The sequence below is a fragment of the Pleurodeles waltl genome, chromosome 8 (assembly GCF_031143425.1).
Source record: "Pleurodeles waltl isolate 20211129_DDA chromosome 8, aPleWal1.hap1.20221129, whole genome shotgun sequence".
Taxonomy (NCBI): domain Eukaryota; kingdom Metazoa; phylum Chordata; class Amphibia; order Caudata; family Salamandridae; genus Pleurodeles; species Pleurodeles waltl.
This window is the reverse complement of record NC_090447.1, coordinates 1188077678-1188101405: the sequence shown is the minus strand read 5'-3', so window position 1 is coordinate 1188101405 and position 23728 is coordinate 1188077678. Positions and strand designations below refer to the sequence as shown.

Below are 23728 nucleotides of genomic sequence, written 5' to 3'. Positions count from 1 at the left end.
ACTTCAATATGCAGATGATATAGACCTTAAGAAATTAACGCCCATTGGTTTGCAAAATTTGCTTTATACACTAACTCTTTACTTAACAGCAAACCGGATGACAGTTAATTTAGGCAACACTAAAATAGTCATTTTTGGGAAGGGCAGTAAAAAGAAGGCAAATGGTTCCTGGGTAGGAGCACAGTAGAAAGCAGCCTCAGCTATAAATACCTAGGGGTATGGCGACACGAGTACCATTCTTTCAGGCATCATCTAAACTCATTAAAGCCTCATCTTGCCTCATTACTTGCTGCATTTCAAAAACTACACAGCAAATTTCCTATGCCAACTTGGAAACCAATTCTGGCAGCTATCAAAGCAAAACTGATCTCAATGTTGTCTTATGGATCAGTAGCCTTCCCGGGAAAACTAAACCTATTTCTGAACAATGCCTGGAGTAAAGACTACCGGCTGCTATTCCAGCTTCCACAGTATACGTCACCGTCACAACTCAGGTTGTAATTTGGACTTTACGAGCAAGGTCTAGTACAGCATGCAATCTCCTCAAGTACCTGTCAGCCTTAAGATCAAGCCCTCCAAACACTCAAAAAGCATTAATCTGGAAAGAGATTCAGGACAATAGTCAAATTACGTGCTGGGCTCAGGCGAGAAGTAAGGCCTTAGTAGTACTGGCCTCGCAATATTTATGGGAAGCACACTTTCCACACCACCTCTTTAACCTTGCATTGAACAAACAAATGAGGCTTCTATCCTGGGCACAAGACAATGAATGCTTTCACAAGAGCAACCACTCGTGTCTATGTATTAATACATATAAATTTCCAACTCCACTGTGCTATTTCTTCAAAACCATCAAAGGCCTTTACAAATCTAGGCTCTTGGCATTAAGATTTGGCCTGCTACCAACAAAGGACGCAATGCCTCCATGGGCGCCAGAACCGTCTTCAATGTTTTGCAGGCTGTGTTAAGGGTCGGATGAATCTTTTTTGCTCATATTATGTATTTGCCCTACTTTGCAACTGGCACGCAGAAAGCCACTACGCAGCTTCTTCAATGCTAATGGAGAAGGAACATGCTGCCAAGCCTTGCTGTTTTGCTTGCAAGGCCGGAGCCCCCAAGAAATAGCTTGCCTGGTAAAATTTACTATCACTGTGGAACAACAACTCAAAGAAACTACAACTCAAAGAATCTAAATGGAGGAATTATGCCCTATAGGCTTTCCTCTTCTCATCTGTGCTTTTTATGTACCAGCCCTTTACGGTGTGTCAATCTGTCTCAACAAAAGATGGCCTAATGCAGAGTCCATTAGTAATTAACATGCAATTGCACTTCTAACTGTTTTAGCTTGGTAAAAGCCATTCTACTCTTCAGTTCATCTCCTGTGCATTCGTTTTTTCAGCTATTATCATAGACAATTACTGAATAGTTTATGCACTAGCATTTTACTTTGTGTAGATTTCTTTTAAGCAGGACAACCCATTAAGGGGCAGATTTATGAAAAGTGTTGCTGCACCTAGTGCAGCGCCACTTTTCTTGTGCCCTCTAGCGCCCCCTTAATGGCACCATGTGTGCATCGTATTTAACATATGGCACACCATGGCGGTAGTTAGGGAACTAGCGTCAACATTTTTTAGGATTAACGTAAAATTTTAATGCTAATCCTGCAAAGCACCCAGAGGCCCATTGAAATCAAAGGGATCGTCCTTTTAATGCCTGCTCTGAGCTTTTAGATTTCTTTGTGCCACCATACATTATGACTGGCACAAGCATAATTTGGCTCAAGGGGTTACAAAGTGGCACAATGTAAGCATTGCGCCACTGTGTAATTCTGGCATGGCATTTTTGGCCATCTAATGCCACATTAGCATATAAAATGACAATAATGTTTTGTTAAATGGTGCTAGGCCCTCTTAAATATGGGTCTGAGTGTCTTCATCTATTAATATGACCTTGCTTTTTTAATTTGATACAGCACTGATTAACACTGTGCTTTATATCATGGAAAGGTTTTAGTTAACTATAACATGACTAATAAACTCAAAATGTCCATCAAAAGTGATACATAAATATTAATAATGCACAGTGAGTGAGGAAACCCTTTAGGAGTCTCACAAATAACCCTAGAAACGTCTGACATAAAGTGTTCCATTTTAACTCTTTAACCCAGATTTATCAAATGAGTGCATTGCCCTTGTGCCACACAGGGACACAGCAAGAGCAATGGAATCCTTAAGTAAGATTAACCAAGCTCCACAAGGTCACATTGTGTGACCCTTTGTTGCTTTGTAAATCTGGAGAAACGCAAGGCAGGACAAGTGGCTGCCTTGCATTACTCTGCGCCAAGAAGGCGTTACATGTGTCAAGCATGGGTGTTTTCGTGCATCCACCCATGCTTTTTGATGCATTCCTGGATTTACCAACATTAGTAAACATGGGAATGGGAATGTGTCAGATTTGTTCACCTTCCTAATATAGGCACCACAGGAGTAATATTGTTATATCTCCTTGTTTCCTCTTTCTCAGTGTGCTGCATTCTGCAATCTGGAGCACACTTAGAAAGAGGAAAATGTTTCTACAGATTGGTTTTGTGCAAGAAGGGACACCTTCCTGTACAAAAACAATCCAGTCTTCAACACAGGCACCCTTGCTCAAGGGTGCCTGTGTTGGTGCTTGGCAGCCCATATTGCACCAGCGCAGTGAGATAGCAGAAATGTGATAGCAGAAATGTGCCATACCTTGGTAAATATGGAGCTTTACCACCTTCTCCATTGATGCAGCACAGCACGTTGCCTTGTGCTGCATTAAATAATGAAAAGGCTGGTCCTTTGTTTCTAGTTTATTATAAAGGTGGATAGCCCTGTCAGATGCAGCCCCTTCACTCTTGGCCTCCTTGCTTGATATGCACACTCACCAGACTGAGATTTACTGCAAAGGTAACTGAGACCTAGAAAAACTGTGAACCTCAGACAGCTGTCATCAATGGTTTCATGGTGGGGTCCATCACATCCATGAAGGCCATTTCAGTATCACAGCTGTGGAGAAGTCCTTACTAAATTTGATAAATGAGGTGCAATTGCCTGCGGTGTCTATGCACTTGACTAGTAACTGTTTCCAAACCAAGGAAAAGTACAGGGTCCCTATGCGATAGGGAGAGAGATTCAGGGAAATATACAATAAGTAAAAAGTACCTCACTCTCTTATTGATTCCATACAGCAACCTATTTTCAAAAAAGGCCTAACTGACATTCAACAATTTATTAATCCAAACACAAGTATATGTGTGTATATATACATCATTGTTTTCAAACTATAAAGTTTCTAAAATAGACCATCAACCCCTGTCCACTCAGAGGCCCTCAAACACAAAACCCTCACAGATAAACATATAAATGAACACATAAGGACCATAAACAACCGACTACACATAAAACAAACATATAAACAGTACCAAGACACTGAAAAGACAAACAATTTGCCAATTGGTAGATCGTCCTTACTGCCTTAGTGGATCATCAGAAGTGCTGACGCGCAAGATTGCTGTCCTGTCCGCTCGTATAGATGATCGTATCTCATTCCCTGGAGGATCCCTAAAGTTTTGGCACTCTGGCCCTCCGACCCTCCAGCATAGCGGTAGCCTATTCTGTGTTTCCCCGACTACCATCAGATTTAAAAAGATGATGCAGTGCGCAATATGGGATTTAGTGCCCTGATGAAGGTGGCTGTAAGTATTAGGACTATATTTGAAAGTGCAAGTCCACCGAAACGCGCGTCAGCAGTTCTGATGATCCACTAAGGCAGTAAGGACGATCTACCAATTGGCAGCAAGGAGGATTTACCAATTAACGAAGAAACATTTTTGATGAGAACTTTCATCCAAAAACCAACCGGATTTAGCTACAACAGCTAGAACTGATGTTCTTATTATGAGCATCGATCCTTGTGACATTAATCATTATATATATGAAATGGACCTGTTTAAAGCTCACTATTGGAGAGAATTTGAAAAAAAAATCATATATGGATTTGATGTCTTAATTTGTCATTTATTTGATATTTAAAGTTGAGATTTTTTATATATATATCTGTTGATTGTAAATATCATTGTTTATGACATTGTTTGTCTTTTTGGTGTCTTGGTATTGTTTATATGTTTGTTTTATGTGTAGTCGGTTGTTTGTGGTCCTTATGTGTTGATTTATATGTTTAACTGTGAAGGTTTTGCGTTTGAGGGCCTCTGAGTGGACAGGGGTTGATGGTCTATTTTAGAAACTGTATAGTTTGAAAACAATGATGTATATATACACACATATACTTGTGTTTGGATTAATACATTTTTGAATATCAATTAGGCCTTTTTTGAAAATAGGTTGCTTTATGGAATTAATAGGAGAGTGATGTACTTTATACTTCTAGTAACTGTTCTCTTCAGAGCCTTGTTGAGTGCTAGCAGGGCTGATATTGTTCTGTAAATCACTAGAGTGGTCGGTCTTCAAGTGGGCAATTTTACTAATAGAGCAAATAATTAATGGATTTATTAAAGCCAGAGGAACCACCTCTTCCTTTGAGGTTAGGCTAAGTTAAGTTAATATTTATATAGTGCACTAGTAAATGAATGATGTATTAGACTCTGGAATAAGCAATTAATTTATTGACAAAACACACTGACCTGCTGACTATAAACATTGTCCGTTAAATACTTAAGTGTGGTCAGGAGTTTATACATATCCAGTAAGGAAGGCAGAACATCTATTTCACAAGACATAGGTGGATAGACTTTCAAGCTATTGCAACATGATTTTGTTATTACAGACCTTGGGCTGATCAGGCACATAACTTTGGGTCCCCTGTATCTGGAACAGTCTGCCATCAGAAATCCTAAAGTGTAGATTGTTACAGTCACTCAGATAAAAATTAAGGATAAAGTGGATCAAAATCGCACATTGTGTGGGGGAGCCCTTATAGTGGATCCTATTTAATTTTATTGGGACTCAGGAGGTTAGCTTAGCCTTTTGGCTTGCAGGTCTGTGCCCCGTCACCCCGTGACTTTTAACCTACTTAGCTTGCCATTTATTTTATTATTTCTTTTAAGATGGCTGCCATTGTTTATAGTTAGAGAAATGTATTGATTTGCATTATCAGTGCCACTCTGTGAAGGCGTCACTATCAGCGTCATAATCAAGTGATGTACATAGCTACTCACATCATGTCCCTCTCTTACGTGTGACAGGAACATAATGTACAGTTGTCGGGATTGTTTACATAATTGCCACAACAAGTATGCCTCCATATCTATTGTTTGGGAACATACCTGCGTCAGGGATCTACATGATCTGTATAAATACATCTCACACAGTCAAGGTTTTCAGAGGACTCCTACCAGATGCCATTGATGCCATCTGTGCAGCACGTCACCTCGCTGCAGAACCCAGCCTTCGTGTCACCATGGAGTCTGACCTAGAGACCTCATTCCAAGGTAACAAGGGTTTGGGGGGCACTTCTCATGGACATGGTACTGGCACATTAGGTTTATCACACCTAGCTCTCAGTATGTTAGCAATTAGGTTCTCCATGCTAGGGTTTTCACATTTCATGTTTATTGCAAGATGTTGGGGGTCTTTGTATTTATGACTCTCATCTTCACAATTATGCTTCTTTTATTGTTCGATATCCTAATCATTGCAGCTCATGCATTTTACCTTAGAGTGCAGTCATTTAAAAAAATATATTGAAAACTTTCCTGCATCTCCTTCATTGCCTGTGTGTGACTGAGACTTGTTGCTAACAAGAGAAAATGGTAATGACTGTTCCACCAGGGCTCCCCTGAGATGTCACAATCTAGAGTCCATGCATAAAGGCTGCCAGATATCACCTTCCACTGTTTGGGTTTTTGTTGATGTACTGCTAGTGAGCCGGGAGGGTTGTGCAGCCAGTTACAACTTGTTGTAGGATTGGCCTAGTCACCTGCAAGCAAAAGTTCTGTTTCCCTTAACTAGCAGTCTCATCTAAGAGTGAGAGTCCAACTACAACACCCTAATCAATTATCTTTTGTGAACAGGAGCGATGGAGCATTATGTTATTTCCTACACAATGAAAGACTACTGAAAAGCAGAATATAAAGAGCAAAGAAATCAGGGAGCTAAGGAAGCAGCTATCCTGCAACGAGGTCTTGATTCAGCTCAGTAACTTAAAGCTGGTTAATCAAGAGTGCATGTCTCATTTTGATGGTGATGGCAAAATTAAATGTAGATGTCAAAGATGAGTTCCAGCTTGAAGACTAGTGATATTTAAATTGTTCCTATGGAATTGTCCACATGAGACTTTCTGGCAAGCACCTGGCTTAGATGTTACCAGGATACAATCACAGATAGTGCTTATTGCATACCCAAAGCACGTGGCCACAGTGGCAGAACTCCTCCAGGGGTGCAGAAGGGAGACAGGAATCTTGTTCAAATATATAGCATTGCTAGTGTATTTATTTATGGTCATCAAAGGCTAATGGCATTCTTTCAAATGACTTTGTCAGATAGAAGATCCAACTCAGGGTACAATAGAAATGGCTTCTATAAGTAGTACTAATACTCCATAAAAGGCAATGAGAACTGGACACAATACTTCAGATGGGATGTTAGGCACTTGACACAATAATGGAGGTGAGCACTTCTAAAATAGACACAACACACCAGATATGGTCTTTAAAAGTAGTAGCAAAGCAACACAACTGATGCACTGACAACTAGAGGCTTTTCTAGATGAGTCCATGAGAACTCCAGATGAAGCCACACAAATCATCTGTATTATGTACTCTTGTAGCTCAACATCTGTTCGCTCCTGGTTATATTATCTCTCTATCATAACCCTCAAATACATCTCTTGAGCTTACAGTTGTGCTGTGTGTGCATGTGTGTGTGTGCATGTGTGTATCTATGTGCCTGCGTCTGTGAGTTAGAGACTCCTGCACTACAATAGCCTGTGCTGTAACTGAGTATGTATGTAAGCTTGTTTTTCTGCTGCATATGCTGTAACTGCTCTATTCTGTGTGCATGTATCTTTGTGTATGCATATGTGTGTATGTATATATTTATGTATGTATATAAATATGTATGCTTCTGCTGCACATACTGCAACTGGGCTGTCCTGTGTGCAAGTGTGTGTGTGGGGGGCGGTATGTGTGTGTGTGTGCACGTATGTGTGTGTGTGTGTGTGTGTGCGCTGGTTTGTTTTGTGTGCAAGTGTGTCTATGTGTGTGTGTATTTGTGTGCGTCTGTGGGCCTGTCTGTACACATGTGCCTGTGAGTATGAAGGTGTAGGCTGCTGGTGCTTGATCTGAACCTACACTTTGTGTTAGAGAAGCTTGCTGAAATATGTCCACTTTAAAAAAGTCAATGTAGATGACACTGTCAATGCTTGTTCTCAATGTAAGAAGTGTCATTTATTTGTATTATGTTGGACATCGCCCTTTCTGCAAGGCCATCCCCAAACCTTTTGCCTTCCTCCTCCCCTTTTTTTGCTGAATTTGTTGTTGTTGACCTTAGGACTCCACACTCTCCCACTACTAAGTGCTAAAGTGCTTGTATTTTTCCCTTAAAACAAGGTAATATTGGCATATGCACAATTGGCATATGTAATTTACTTATAAGCCCATATTAAAATGCACTATATGTGCCCAGGACCTGTAAATTAAATGCTGCTAGTGGGCCCGCAGCACTGATTGTGTCACCCACCTCAGTAGTCATTTATACATGTCAGGCCTGCCACTGCAGAGCCTGTGTGTATAGTTTAAACTGCCATGTCGACCTGGCAAAATAAACCTTTTGCCGGGCTCAAACTTTCCTTTTTCACCCCTAGGTAGGCCATGAACAGCCCAGAGGGCAGGGTGCAATGTATTTGAAAAGTAGAACATATACGTTTTAGTTTTACATGTCCTAGTGGTGAAAAACTCTGGCCTTCGTTTTTCACCAGTGCAATGCCTATATCTCCTATAGGTAAACATTGGAGTTACCTTATTACATCTTATAAATGTTTATTTCCAAATAGGAAGAGATGTTTGGTGTCTCTGGAATCACAATTAAAAATCCTAACTTATGGTGAAGTTGAATTTTAAATTGCAATTCTTAAAATGCAACTTTTAGGAAGTTGGCATTTCTTGCCTTAGCCATTTGGTGCCTGCAGCCTGTCTCTGCTCACATGCCAGGGTGCAGTTGGCAGTTAGGCTTTTTGTATACCTCCTAGACAGCTACACACAATGAAAGCTTACGTGTGGCGTAATGAGTCATCCTTGGCAGGATGGGAGGGAGGAGCTGGACAAAGCCTCACTTACACCTGAGTAGGCTGTGTTCTGTCCACACATAAAAGGCTTAACAAGAGCGGCGTTTTCTTCTCAAGGGTGGAGGAGCATCGCCCCCCTGCCCACTGTGTGCCACTCAGGAAAAAACTGAATGGCAATGAAAAGATTTCATTGCCATTTTATATTTTCATTCAAGTCGCACCAGCCCAGAGACATGCTTGGCGTTTCACCTGCTGCCGGCAACAGAGGACCGCTTCTGCTTCCAGCAGCAGAGGACTAGAGCAGTGCCTGGACTGGATGCCCCAAAGTGCGCATGTCACTTTGGCTGGCTACTTTGCACCGGCCACAGTGACATGCGCACTTTGAAGTTCTCCACTCAGCTGTCTTAAGAAAGCTGGGTGGGGACCAGGGCCTGAAGGAGCGTCCAGCCAGGATGCTCCATCCAAACCAGGCACTTCTCTCATGCTGGTTAACAGCATGAGAACAGCATCTGGATTGGTTATGGGAGCACTTCCTCTATCGGAGAGCAGAAGAACATGGAGGAGGATGCGCAGCCCGTGGGTAAGTGCCTTTTTTTGTTTAAATGTGTAATGTATGTAAGTGTGTAGTGCCTGTACGTGTAGTTGTTGTTTCTATTTCATGGTTAGTGTTATTTGGGCTTTTGGATGGAGAGGTGGTTTACTTTGGGGTTTTGGAGGGAGGGAGCTTTTTATTTTTTATTTTTTTTGCAAAGTAGTGGGACACTTCACTCGTCCCACCACTTTAAAAGGGTACAGGTCGCCACTGCTTAACAACCCTGTTTAGTCACTTCAGTCAGATTGGAGGCAGGGCAAGTGAGGAAGGGATTTCCTTGCACTTCAAAGCCAATTTCTAGAAATACTGTATAAATACTGGACCTCAGACACCATCACCTCAGTACATTTCTGGACCTGTGGATACTCTGTCAGGAAGAAGAACTGCTGTGCTGTTACAGGGACTGCCACTGTGCTGGACTGCTGCTCTACACAGTGGTGTCGAATTTATTAAAATATCTACATGTCCATGGGACAGGTTGCTTCTTGAATCTACTTGTCCTGTAAAAAAAATCTACTTGTCCCTTTGGTGGCATGTACTGTGGCGACAAATTATGGCAGCAATCGCATTATACAAGAGCTCTGATAATAGCCTCTCTGATTATGCCAGGTCTAATACTATAATAGGGCTCGGGTACTAGTCATTTCAAGTCCTACTATAGCAATTTCCTTATTTTGCTACCTTTCTACAGATCTACATACTGGGGCTGGAGGAGGAAGTAAGCAAAAGTTCCATGGCTGGAATTCCTTTGAGTCTGTGCAAACCTACTAACTTGCATGTTTTAAGGATTTTCACCAGCTCATCTCTAATCTTTTCCCATGCTGAGAATGGCTGGAAATGTACTCCTGACAAGGACAGAAGTAGAAGTTCTTCCAGGGTTGGGAAAAAAAGTGGTGGGAGGGAAAGTGAACTTGTAAACGTTCAATAGATTCTTTCATGAGCAAATCTACACATTCAAAATGCTCGTGCTAAAATACAGTTCACAAATATTTTCCCAGAGTATTTTTTCCTGGTCTACCTCTGTCAATTCTTGTGAATTAATTAATTAAAGCCCCTAATGCAAAGACATATAGCTGACATTCCTTAAGAATTGGGCCCCTAATTAGGTCTGGTATTAACCATGACATTTTGTTTTTATTAAAATTCTATTTCTATCTCGAGCTAGCTATCAGCTGGCTTTACTGTGAGTGAAAGCATTCTGGTCTTCCACCATGGGCATATTGGCACACAACGTAGTTTTGTTCAGTGCCAGGAACTAATGTGGCAATGTAGGACCAATTGTTTTTGCTCTTTGCCAATGTTTGTTACAATGGTGAGGGCCTGGGAGCCTCGACAACAATAAAGTGTTACAAAAGCCATGTCAAAACAAGACACGCATTGACAAATCCAAAATACTGACCAAAAATGCCAGGTTGGTTGACTTGCCAGTGCTTGTTTATTTTCATGTTTCCCATAATCTTGTTGAAAATGGTTACACTGATTTTCCATTATGAATATTTTTGGGAAATACCTGCATGCATTGATATATTTTACTAAATGATGCTTCGAAGAAATAGCACCTTAAATTTCACAGTAATTTAGAAAATGTTTTCTTCCTACTTGCATTTTTTTCATTTTGAAAGCAAAGAATCATCAATCTTGCTTACAAGCTTCTGCAAATCTTTGCATCTAATCAGAGAGCATTTTGGGAACTTTATACGTAGCCTCATATGGTTACATTTTTCAAACTTGTGTACATATTTTTTATTTTTTTTACTGGAACCACTGTCAGTAGTGCAGTGTGACCTTACAGCGTTTATTAGAGTGCTCACCAGAATAATAAAGGCTTTGCATTAATCAATCATAAATACAAGTTTGAACAGCATTAACATATGAACATAAATATTACCTCAGCTGCAGACAGATTATTTCCCTGCAAAACTGGCAGCCAAAGTGTTTGTGCTGCAGAGGGTTGGGCCTACTTGTCCCAAGCATAAGAAAAATTTGAAAAGTGGTTGTCCTAAACCCCAAACAATAAGTCCTGGGCATAAGGCTATAGGAATCCCACATCCCTATCTACAAGTAACTGCTGACCTGGGGCCTGCTGCCGTCTTGTTTGGGGAAGAAGAACTGGACCTGCACCTCCATCTTGTACCTAGGACCACAGAAAGATTTAAAGGGCTAGTCCACTGGCCTCTTGATCTGAGCCTCAGGAACATGGGGCCAGATGTACGTACCATTTTTCCTGTCACAAACTGCCCGATTCGCAGAATCGGACCGTTTGCGACAGGAAAAAAGCCTATTGGTATGTACAGACCCTATTTTGCGATTCGGTAACCTATTTACCGAATCGCAAAAAGGGTGTGCGAGTTGCAATTAGGAAGGGATATTCCCTTTATAATTGCGAGTCGCAGTCCAATGTATGATTGTTTTGTGACCGCAAATGAGGTCACAAAACAATCGCAGTTAGCACCAGTCTCAAATTGGTGCTAGCCCATTCGCAAAAGGGAAAGGGTCTCCATGGGACCCCTTCCCCTATGTGAATGCATCCGAAAACATTTTCATTTTTTTTCCGAAATGCATTCCGTTTTCCTTTAAGGAAAACAGGCTGCATTTAAAAACAAATACTGCTTTATTTAAAAGCAGTCACAGACATGGTGGTCTGCTGATCCCAGCAGCCACCATCCCTGTGAGTGCCGCCATTCCCAATGGGATCGCAAATTGCGACCTACCTCATGACCACGTACAACCACTGTTGTACATCCGGTTTTGCGACTCGCAAATTGCGAGTCGCTAAGACTCATAGGCCCATATTTATACTATTTTAGCACCGGATTTGCGTCATTTTGTGATGCAAAAGAGGCGCAAACGTACAAAATATAATTGTATTTTGTACGTTTGCGCTACTTTTGCGTCACAAAATGACGCAAAGGCGGCGCTAAAAAAGTATAAATATGGGCCTTAGTTTGCAAGTCGCAAAACCGGATCTTTGTACATGTGGCCCATAATAGGCTCCCCACAGTTCCTGGACCGGTCTTCAATGAGTTTCTTACCCCCCTCAAGTGGTGCTTCTCAGGTCCTGGGCTCTGGTGTGGCTGTAGAGCTCTTTAATACAGGCTTTTAGGTTTGTTGCGACTGTGAGTGGCATATTCGCACTGTTACTGTGCTGCTCATAGAGAGTCAGTGCAAGCTGTCATAAGTTTATCTCTTCGCATAGCAAGCATCGTCCGCCAGCATGGATTGCCACTGCGAATTTCCAGGCCATCCATTTGTGATTCCCGGCCTGCTCTTCGTGCCCCGTCGACCCTCGCCAGTGACACTCTCCTTGCTTCCGGTGAACTTTTTCCCCCTGAACGGAACTCTTCGCACAAAACTTGAAAAGGTAAACCTCCAGCGGGACCAATCTGGAACTGTATCCGACCTGTGCTCCATCACAATCGGCTTCAACTTTTGACTTTGACCCGGTCCAGCGCGACTAAATATTCCCGGGTTAGTGATTTATGCTTTTAGGCGCTATTGCACAGTTTCTCCTTTAAAAAATCATAATTCAATTTTTACTGGTTGGATTTTAGTCAATTTAGTCTTGATTAGTTTATTGAATTTTGCTCTATTTTTTCAAACCTGGTGTGGGATCTTTTCTGTGGTATTTTCTCTGTTTTACTATTTGAAGTGTTGCACAAATACTTTACACGTTGCCTCTAAATTAAGCCTGACTTCTCTGTGCTAAGCTACCAGGGGGTTGAGCACAGGTTAATTTGGGGTTGTTTATGACTTACTCTGACTAGGATTGTTGTTGCATCTTGACCAGGGCTCGCCCCCCACCCCAGTCAATCAACAACCCAATTTGTAATATATTAGTTTTACTGCATTCCACCTATTGTCGCTAGATGCTTTTATACATGAAGATATACTTAAACTTGGTACTATTATCAGCAACTAAGTTGCAGAGCATTGCAAGGTCTGCTAATGGTTACAGGTCTTTTACTTTGCTTTGTGTAAAGTCCAGTTGACATTGACATAAGAACTGTGTTGCTGCTCTTTTGAACTAGGGCAACAGTGTCTTAAATGAGCCACTTCTGCTGTTTTACCTTTTGGACCACATTATGACCCGACCAACTTGTACTCTATAAATGTTCAGAGTCAACCTGGTCACATCCAAAACATCTATCTTTTGAATGCATGATTCCAAGGCCTACTTCCACCTATGATCTAAGGGGCATATTTATACTCTGTTTGCGCCGGAATTGCGTCGTTTTTTTTTACGCAATTCCGACGCAAAACTAATTCCATATTTATACTTTGGCGTTAGACGCGTCTAGTGCCAAAGTCCATGGAGTTTGCGTCATTTTTTAGCGTGGACACCTACTTTGCGTTAATGATATGCAAGGTAGGCGTTCCCGTCTAAAAAATTTACTCCGAGGCATGTGCGCCGTATTTACACTCCCGGGCAAAAATCACGCCCGGGAGTGGGCGGGTAAAAAAAAATGACGTCCAGCCGCTTTAGCGTCGTTTTTTAGCGCCTGGTCAGGGCAGGCGTTAAGGGACCTGTGGGCTCGGAAGGAGCCCAGAGGTGCCCTCCCATGCCCCCAGGGACCCCCCCTGTCACCCTTGCCCACCCCAGGAGGACGCCTAAGGATGGAGGGACCCATCCCAGGGAACATAAGGTAAGTTCAGGTAAGTAATAATTTTTTTTTTTTTGTGGCATAGGGGGGCCTGATTTGTGCCCCCCTACATGCCACTATGCCCAATGACCATGCCCAGGGGACAGTAGTCCCCTGGGCATGGCCATTGGGCAAGGAGTCATTTCAATGGGGGTTGGGAGTCGAAAAAAATGGTGCAAATCGGGTTGAGGCGAAAAATTTGCCTCAGCCTGACTTGCCCCATTTTTTGGCGCCCAAGCTCCATATTCCCCTACGCCGGCGCTGCCTGGTGTACGTCATTTTTTTTTACGCACACCAGGCAGCGCCGCCGGCTAACTTCATTGAATAAATACGGCGCCCGCATGGCGCTTCAGAATGGCGTTAGCCGGCGCTAATTTTTGTGATGCAAAACTGCGTTAGCGCAGTTTTGCATCAAAAAGTATAAATATGGCCCTAAGTATTTAACAAATAAAGATGATATTGCAAACTTTGTCAGTCTAGTACCTATCATAACAACTATTAAGTAAATGCTACCAAATACTTTAATGTGCAAATACGTTTTGGGAATTTCACTCCATGTAATTTTTCCAACTTTCAGATGCAATTCGACCTGAAAATTCAGATGGTCGCCATGTTGTATTCATGAAGTATGCCGACAACACGCCACAGCCTAATCGTGAGAGTTTGTTCCTTGGTAATAATATAATATGTTTTTTGTTGTTATGCAAATTGTATCCTTCAGGTCTTTGATGAATGTTAAAGTTACTTTCCTGGGATTCATCCCTAACTTTGAACTATTTCCAGCATTAAGAGGCTTCCTTCTAAACGTGTTCATCATCATCATCATTTAACTTTATTTTGGTAAGTAAAAACATACCATAAAAGTACAATACACACATCGAGTTTTTTAAGAGAGAGAGAACACTAAAAATATAAACACAATGAAAAGTTTGAGAAAAGTTAAGATCCAAACAAGATAATCAGAGTATATGTCTCCTAATAATAGAAGGTTCCACTCAACAAGGAACCAGTTCCCTAGGTCCATAAATACTCAATAGTGTAGTGAGATAATGTCTTTATGCTAAAAATTGAGTACTAAAATCAAACATCAAAGGTCAATAAATATACATAAATAAATCTAAAAGTTAGCTACCCAGCCTGATTCTTTAAAATTGCTAATCTAAAACGCCAGATTGATTCGAGGAATTTTGCCACTGATAAAACTATCTGGACAGATGAGTCAGATTTAAAAATTCTCTCAGCATGAAGATAGGATCTGACGCCTATGTATTTACAAAGCGGGATGATCCAAAGAGCTCTTTGTTTGTGGTATGCATGGCAATGAAAAAGAACATGTGAAACAGACTCTTCACTTTTATAACCCATCGGACAGAACTTGGATCTATTGATGAAACTAGACCATTTGTACGTTAAGGAGCACAAAGGGAGAGACCCTATTCTGAATCTGATAAAAAGAGCTTGTGCGAATGGAGGTAGTGCTACATCCATAAAGGGCTCAAATTCATAATGGCATTTGACTGATAAATAACTATCAGACATAGACAACGGGACAATCTTGGTAAATTGAACAATCTGGACATTGTGCCAAAAAGCATCCTTCAGTAACTGCACAGCATTTTTAGGAATGGAGGATGGATCCAGCCAATAGGACCCTAGGCCAAGGTGAGTTAAGGACCGTTTGACATAAGCACACCATTTGGTTTTGATGATAGAATTACGGCCCACCAATTTAAGAAGCCCACAGCGAAATGGAATAAGGGAGTCTATTGACCAAAGCCGGATCCAGAATAGCAGGGGCCTTAAAGCGGCAATCTGCGAGATAGAAAAAAGGTTTAGATCCATTCGGATGGGCAGAGATGGAGTACTAGAGGGAACTTTCAGCAACATTTTCAAGAATTGATTTTCTGCCCTTGCCAAATTCACCAGGTTGCAATGGCCCCAAAGTTCGGCACCATATAGGGCCCCCCCCCCCCCCCGGCTTGAGATTTGTATATTTCAAGGGCGGAGACATTGCAAATTTGGGAGATCTAGCAGCAAATCTTACGATGCCACCCGCCCTTTGCTTCAGGCACAGTAAAGATTTCTGGCGGTGAGCATGCCAAAGATGAGAGTCTTCCAATTTAATACCCAAGTAGTCGAATGTGCCCACTCTTTCCAGGGGAACACCTTCTAGGTATACCGGCCTCTTCATTTTACACCTATTATCCCCAAAGACCATGTATTTTGTTTTTGCTGAGTTGATTTCCAACCCATGGTCCTTTCAAAACTCCGTGAATTGAGAGAGCAATCTGGAAAGGCCCGTGGCAGTTCGTGAGAGTAACAAGGTGTCATCCGCAAACAGAAGACAAGGGAACTTCTGCCCACCCAAGCTTGGGGCATCGCCATGGCAATCTGAGAGGTATGGAATACATGCATTAATAAACAGAAGGAACAAGGTAGGCGCAAGAACGCACCCCTGCCACACACCTCGGGCTCTTGGAAAATCTGGGGTCAGATCGCCAGCCGGGCCCCAGCGAACTTTGGCATAGTTGTCAGAATAAAGATCTTTAATAATGTTGATCATGGAACCCGGAACTCCAGTATTGCTCAGGACCTCCCAGAGCTTGGTGCGCGGGACAAGGTCGACCGCAGATTTCAAATCAACAAAGGCCACAAATAGATGGCCTTGATCTGGGTCTACGATCTTCCACTTGATGGTAGTAAATCAGAAGACCTGGTCGATGGTACTGACCTTGTCCCTGAATCCAGCCTGAAGATGGCTTAAAACCTGGTTTTTCGTTATCCAGTGTTTTAATCTGGATAGCAGCTGGAAGGAAAATATTTTTTGCAAGTTGTCTAATAGGCTGATGGGTCTATAATTTCCTGGGGCGCTCTTATCTCCTTTTTTGTGAATGGGGACAATAATTGCCACCTTCCACAAGTTCGGGTACGATCGAGTTGTCAAGACAATGTTCGATACACTGTTGATGTACCGGGTCCATGCGGATAAGTCTGATTTATACAGATCCGAAGGAATACCGTCTGAGCCAGGAGCCTTCCCTGTTCTTTGGGCACAAATTGCCAGCTCTGTTTCTTTTAGGGTAAAGGGCGGCACAGCAGAAAGACACAATAAAGAATCAGTAGGAGTATTGTCCGATTCCGGGCAAGAACCATACAGTTCCCCAAAATGGGAGAGCCAAGTTTCTGCATCAATGTGGCATTCGGGAATAAATGAGAGGGCGGGATCTCTACGTGAAACCAGAGACCAGAAAAGTTTGGCATTGCGAGCACTGGCTGCCTCCGCCAAACACTCCCATAGATTTTCCTCATATTTAAGTTTAGATAACTTGCAAGTAGAAACATAGTTTCTTCTCGCATGTATGATAGCGTCCCGGCTCTTTAGCTTTAGAGCTTTAGACAGAAGGCTCTTGGCCTCCCGGCACTCCTTATCAAACCATTTGCAGTTAGGTACAGAATGTTTCCTTTGGGTTGTAGGAGATTTAGTAAAAAGCTCCTTAAGGTCCGCAAAAAGAGCCTCATGAGACGACATAACTTCTGAGGGAGATAATACAGTAAGGTCATCGAAGAGCTGGTGGCAGGAAACTAAGGCGCAGAGCTTATCATTAAGCAGATTGGATTTCAAAAACGAAGGCCATCTCACCACGCGCCTATTGCTGGACAATTCCAGCAAATCGTTGGAAGCATCCGGAACATGAGGCGGAGCGTGCCCTTTAAAAAGAGTTGCATTGTATACAATTTGTAAAGGAGCGTGGTCACTAGTACGCCGAGAACCCACCTTTACGTTAATTATAAAATGCCAGACTCGTAGATCAAAAATGACGTAATCCAGAATACTGCTATAGGAGCCTCTGAAAAAGGTAGGTCTGACAGGATTGTCATTTGGAAATCGACCATTTCCGAAACGAAGGCCATATGTTACTGCCAGATCTATTATCTGCGACACCCTGAGGGGAGGAGTACATGACGCTGATTGTATTAAAAGCGGGGGAACATTCCACACTTCATCTTCAGCCTGGATAGACTCGGCGAAGGCTGAGTCAAATTCAATTTGAACATTGAGATCACCTGCAATAATGACATGATATTTAAAATGGAGTTCAGATAGAAGATTATGCAGCAGATGAATAGTGTCAGACTGGTAGTTAGAGGGACCAGGTCTGTTATAAATATTAATGCATAACACAGGAGTACCTAAGTTTGGCCATATTGCTATTGCTAGGATGTCACAAGAGTCGACGGCAATTTCCTTTACCCTGCCTACCTCAGTCAGCTTAACCCGGGTACATAGTCCCCCAATCGCCCTTCCCCTAGTGGACTGGATCGCCTTTTTGGTAAAACAACAATAGCCTTGCCTGTACACGCAATCCGTAGACCAAGTTTCCTGGAACATACAGATGGAAAAGGATTCAACATAAGCCCCCCACTCCGGATCAGATAATTTACTCTTATTGCCAGCCACGTTCCAAGACAGTAATTTCCCTGGTATGGTGCTACAGACAGGCATGCGAAAGTCAGCGTCAGGAACTGGATTGGAAGTCGCATTAACAATACAAGATGGAGCCCCTATAGTGTTAACACCCAAGCCGAGAGAAGATCTTGAAAGTGTCACGGCCTGGGGGTATGGAGCGCTATGTTTTTAGGAATTAGGATGGCGTAGTCAGTCCACATCTAATGTGTCCCCTGAAAAAACGGGGTCTCGAATGTTAGCGCCTTTGATGTTGGAGACCATGGCAGCCCCATCACCAGGGAAAGACAACAAGCCGGGGGGGGGCAACAGAAACAGGAACATTGCGAGGAGTTGTCTTAACCCTGGGTGGACGAGAGGGCAAGATCTTGTGACCCATTGCAGGCAAACTTTCTCTAAAAAATATATCAGAGTCCGTTCTTAGCAGGTTGCGAGCGTCCATCTGCAAGAGCCCTTTAACTAAAGCGGGGCTAACAAGATTGAGTTTAATGGTGTCCCTCCCACCAGGACAACCTTGCACACGTGAGGCAAAAACAATATCAGCGTGGATAATGGAGCCACAGCCCCTAGTGTGGCGAATCAAATACGACACCTTATTAATAAGAGAAGAAGTATCTTCCCTCATGTAAGGTGTAAGTTGAGGGACATTACACATGTCAATACAATTTTGATTGGACGCGTAAGTAGAATGGGCCACAGATTGATCAAGGTTGGAGGAAGAGGATATCAAATTTGCTGGAAATTAGGCCGAATAGTTTCCGTGATGAGGCCTATAGCTGGGGCCCTTTTCAATTTCTCGTAGCAGTGGAAGATCTGCTGGCAGTGCAACAGGGACCGGGGGCGAGGAGATTGAGCTGGCATTGGGTTCGAAGTACGCTGAGGGGCTAAATCAGGTTTTTTGAGGAGTTTGAGGACCTCAAACAGTAGACCCTTCAGCTCCCCAACTTCACGTTTTAGGCTAGAAACCATTGTTAAAACATCTTCACTGGGAGGATCACAATTGGGGTTAGGAAGCACAGGAGGCAAAGACTGTTTGGTGCCCGCTAATTCTGGTTGGTCCAGGACAGAAAACCGATTTACACAGGGAATCCCATTAAGGATGGGATCGGAAGAAGTTGCATCCAAATTGGAAACAAAACCAGGTGAAGATGAAGAATTGGCCAAACAAGTCGAACTGAAAGGAACAGAGATTTGGGCTGAAATTTTCAAAGGCTCAGCATCGGTAGAGATGTTAGGGCCTGTTGTTAAAAATGGAAGTAGAGTTCCTGGTTTCAGTCTCTTGCGGGCATTGCCCTCTTTTTCCTTAAGGATAGATTCCACTTCCTCAATTAAATTGTCAATTTCTCTAGAGACACAATTAGAGTGGATTTGCGTTACTCTATTGGATTTAGAGGTTTTGGACTTGGCTGAAGCTGGGTCAGGGCTGGAGCAGACCTTACGCTTTCCCATGCTAAATATAAAAAAAAAGACTCACTCAGCGCCGCTGAGAAGCACAACAAGAAAAACAAAAATTAAGAGATGTGGCCCAGCCCGGCCTCTTCCGGGCGCTGACGGGCGAAGGATGGGCCCGCCCTTGGCCCGGGCTTAGCCCGGGCGCGTCCCGCGAAGCGGGCACACTGATCAGTTTGAAGGGGGACTTGGCCCCGCCCCCTGGTGCCGGTGAGTAGTCCTTCCTTGTGCGCGACCCGCAAAGCGTGCGCGCTGATCAGTTTGAAGGGGGACTTGGCCCCGCCCCCTGGTGCCGGTGAGTAGTCCTTCCTTGTGTGTGTTCAAAGACATGCGTCGTATGGCAGGCTATGTCTTCGGCCGAGTGTCTGCCTTTTCTTTTAGCGGAGACAGGTTTTTTATTTTCCTTCTCTGACTCTTTCCATAGCCGTATTGACGTTTCTGGGATGTGCAAGTAGCTCATTAGCATAATTTGCCATTTGAGCGGTTTCACGTCGCCTGTTCCGGTAACGGTAAACTTGTTCAATAAAAGCTTTTCTACACACAACATTGAACATGCATGCGAGCATATGGTAAATATGCCACCTATCCTGTGTAGCTGCAAGATTTCACTAGTCCCTAATTTACTGTCAGATGGTGTAGAGTTTTAGCAGAAAATTAGCGAAAGGGTTGGTCTGGTCACCTAATTATCCTAAAGGAAATTTTGGAAAAACAAGAATGAACACAGAAAACTCACCATGCTCTCAGGTCCCTAATTCTCAATGTAGCTTGAGTTGCAGGGCAGACAGCATGGGAAAGGCACAGATCCCCATTTGCACTGTGGGGGCTTTGGGATTGCATATATTAATGCTGGCATGCCAACTTCAAAAGTGCAGGACAGGCCTGCCCAGACCTTGAGGAATAATCAGACATTTCCGGTTTCAGGAAAGTTGTTCCGGTTCCCTGCAGCTTACATCCTTCATTATCCTCCCCTGCACCACAAGCAGGGCGGGCAACACAGTTTTGAATACTTTCCTGTAACTGCCAGGACGCTTCAAATTAAGGTTTTTTTCAGCGTGGACAGTGGGCTATTACTGCCCACAGACACATAAGGCAATTATAAAGCATAGTGGCAGAATAATAAAGCGGTCTTTGCTGAAAACCGTGCAAGTACAGGACGCATAAAGGCCTCTTGGTGAAGAAGCTACAGTGTGATAGTAGAACAAGAAACATAGAAAGCGATTTTTTGCTTAGGTTTTCAGAAAAACAATACAAGAGTCCAACGAGCATAGCATATCAACATTTCGACCCCTGGGTTTTTATACAGGGTCTTCATCAGGAGGAGGTCAAGGAGTGCGATAGTAGCAACCCTGTTCATCAGAACAGAGCAATTGCAAAAAAATGAGTAGATGGAAAAAATGATAGACGTTTTGGGTTGTCCTCAAGGTAAACTCTCACCTTGAAACAAAAGAAATAGGTAAGGAAAATATACAAAATAACAAATCAAGAGAGAGAGCTTGGCCTCTATTAGTCCAATTCAAGCGCCCAAAAAACAAGATACTTGATTGAATCGCTGTATCATTACATTAAGGATGGGCTACACAGCAAAGAGTAGAGGGAATAAGACAATGTCAAGGACATAATCCCAGGGACAGACTAACCCAAAACTAGCGTGGGCTACAAAAAGTGAAACGAAAGGTAGGTTATTTTTTGCACATTGCACAAAGATCCAGTGTGCATAAAACTTACATAGTATAATCTGCCACATATGTTGGCTCTAGTTTTAAATGACATGATCAGAGAATAGCACGCCAGAATGACAAAATCATGTTTAGTAATAACATTCACAAAGGGAAAACGTGCTATGTGCTTACCCAGATACTCAACCGGAAATATACAGGAGTGTGCACGGAGTGAAACCAGATTTGGTGAAGGAAGTCCTTTCCTGTAATTCGTTTAGTCCAAGTTTGGCCATCTAGAGCTGGTCTCTCCATCTGCATTCAGAAGTAATGTATTTGTATTAACTTCTCTACCTCTAGGACCCAGAGTCACATGTTCAGTGTCTTTTCATCTGATGTTTTCGGTGGAGTGATTGTAGACCCTTTAATGTTGGACCAAAAATGCCTTAGGAGTGGAACAAGGATCTGACTCATGTGTTAAAGAACCCTCGCTCTTATTTTCTGTAAGGTCTGTTCAACATAAATCTTAGCGCTGGGGGACCCGATCGCATCAATTCCATTAATTACATTACAGTTTTTATAGCTTTTTAAAGTCAAAGGCCGTGTTCATGCTGAAAACTTGTTGTTCTAAAATTACATTTAAAATACTCTTTGACAAATAGGGATTTCTTTATGGCGCTGAAAGTGGGAGTCAGTATAGCCAAAGTTTGTTCACAGTTGTTTTCAGGGAGGGTGTTGCTGTCAGAAATAAGTTGGGTTATTAGGTAAATATGTCCTAACTAGTTTTTTTTATCTTCCACTCACAGCACACTTGCCTACGTTTCAGTGGCAGTGACTGCACTTAAGGACGAGATTAGTCAGCGTGTATTTAAACACAGATGAGCCTTCCCAACCCTTTCTCCCAATATACACACACCAGAACACCCCCCAGTGGAAAAGAGTTCATCTCTGTCTGTAACCCACACTTTGGTCCTTAACCTGAACATCATCGCGCACAAAAACAATCGCAGGGATGTGAGTATACAAGGACTGTACACATGCTTGGTACTCTTCCTCGACCCATAGGAACACCTACTATGCCCTCACTTTCCCATGGTCATTGTCCAAAATTTTTGAAATATTTTTCTAGGTGGCCTAGAGACCTGGGATTACCCTTTGACTTAATTGGGTCAAGAATGTCTTTTGCAACATATGCATGGAATAAGTGCAATTATACAATAGCTTCAAGATCCCTCTGAGGGAGGTTAGAAAAATCTCAAACAGACACAGAGGGCAACCTAAAAGACATATGATCCGCAACAAAGTCACAAGTCCAAGTGATACTGGAGAATACAATGAGGCAGACTTCTTTCAAATGAACTTGATCAATATCTGCAAAAGGACAAACCACCCTGAAAGAGACAGATCCCTTTCTTTGACAGTCGATGTTTTCAGAATGGAAAGTCATCGCATGTAGGTTCATTCTATGGTGCCTACTGACTGCTTAGTATTGCTCATGTGCTGCTATGTGTTGGATGACGTTTATTTTTACCTTTGACACCAAGTTTCGGAGACTGTGTTTCCAGGTTTGGTTCTCGGCTTGTTTGTCATCATGTCAAATTATTTTAGTTAGTTTTTTTCATGTGGTTGCTTTGGTTTGTTTTTGGCGCATATATGCCCTGATGTTTGCTGCATACAGTCACAAAGTCTGTTATACCATAAGAACATTCAGTTATACAGGTTGTAATGACTGCAGTGCTATCTGCGCTGGGTATTATCTCATTATATTGCTTGTATTATGTCTGTCTGATTCTCCACATTGCGATTTTTTTCAAAAATAAAATTATGGAAAATACAAAAAACAACTAAACACGTATGTCACCAGCTGCTCATCTGGAAGCAATAATATTCCATTTAGCAGGTGTTTCAAATAAAGAATCTGCAGTTTGACACAAACTCCATTCCAGTTTAAAATCAAACGATGCACCCATGGTATTGTTGCTGGTAACCAACAAAACATTTTGATTGTTTCCTGTTTCAGATTTTGATGCCTCAGTAAATGACAGTAATCTACCCTGCACCGAGAATCTGAGAAAAGAAGACTCTTACCAGATTCACCCTAATGAGAGTGACCATATACATTCAAAGTTCTGTCTCCTGCTGTAAATAATGACATGAACATTACACTTCATTTGTTTTGTCAAAACAAATCTTATTGCAACTCAAAGTTGTAAAATATCATAGGTTACAAATCCTTGCATGCAATGACAAAATGTTACAGTAGTGGTACAGAAAAAAGATGTGTGTTTCCCACCCAGTTTATTAAAATATTATCCAACTGAATGTTGTGTCCTTTGCAGACCGTTGTGTCTGTGATCTGGTCATTTAACCTACCACCTATCAAAGTGACATCAGATTCTCACTCACATGAATCAACAGAAGAGCAAAGTTACATGGTGAATACGATTACTCAAGTCTAAAGTTGATATTACTTTTTTGGAAAAAGTAGGTTTTGAGATATTTAATTTTGAAATGAGGCAGTAATTATACACAGGAGCTGACATTGATTTAAATCATACAGATTGTGCAGGGACAGTGATTCTTTTATCATTCATTCGTATCCCTGTTTCACAAACATATTTTTATGAGATCATAAAAAAGAAAAATCAGTTTGGTAAACATA

General features: G+C 42.2%; 1 protein-coding gene across 1 annotated transcript in view; it reads left to right on the top strand.

Moving 5' to 3' along the window:
* Positions 1 to 23353, top strand: part of LOC138249586 (guanylate cyclase soluble subunit beta-2-like) — a 278483-nt gene extending 255130 nt beyond the window's left edge. The window contains exons 15-16 of the mRNA XM_069203529.1: positions 14075 to 14170; positions 23087 to 23353. Coding sequence (XP_069059630.1) covers positions 14075 to 14170; positions 23087 to 23211 — 221 coding nt within the window. The 3' untranslated portion in view covers positions 23212 to 23353. The remainder of the gene's footprint in view (positions 1 to 14074; positions 14171 to 23086) is intronic.
* The last annotated feature ends 375 nt before the right edge of the window (positions 23354 to 23728 follow it).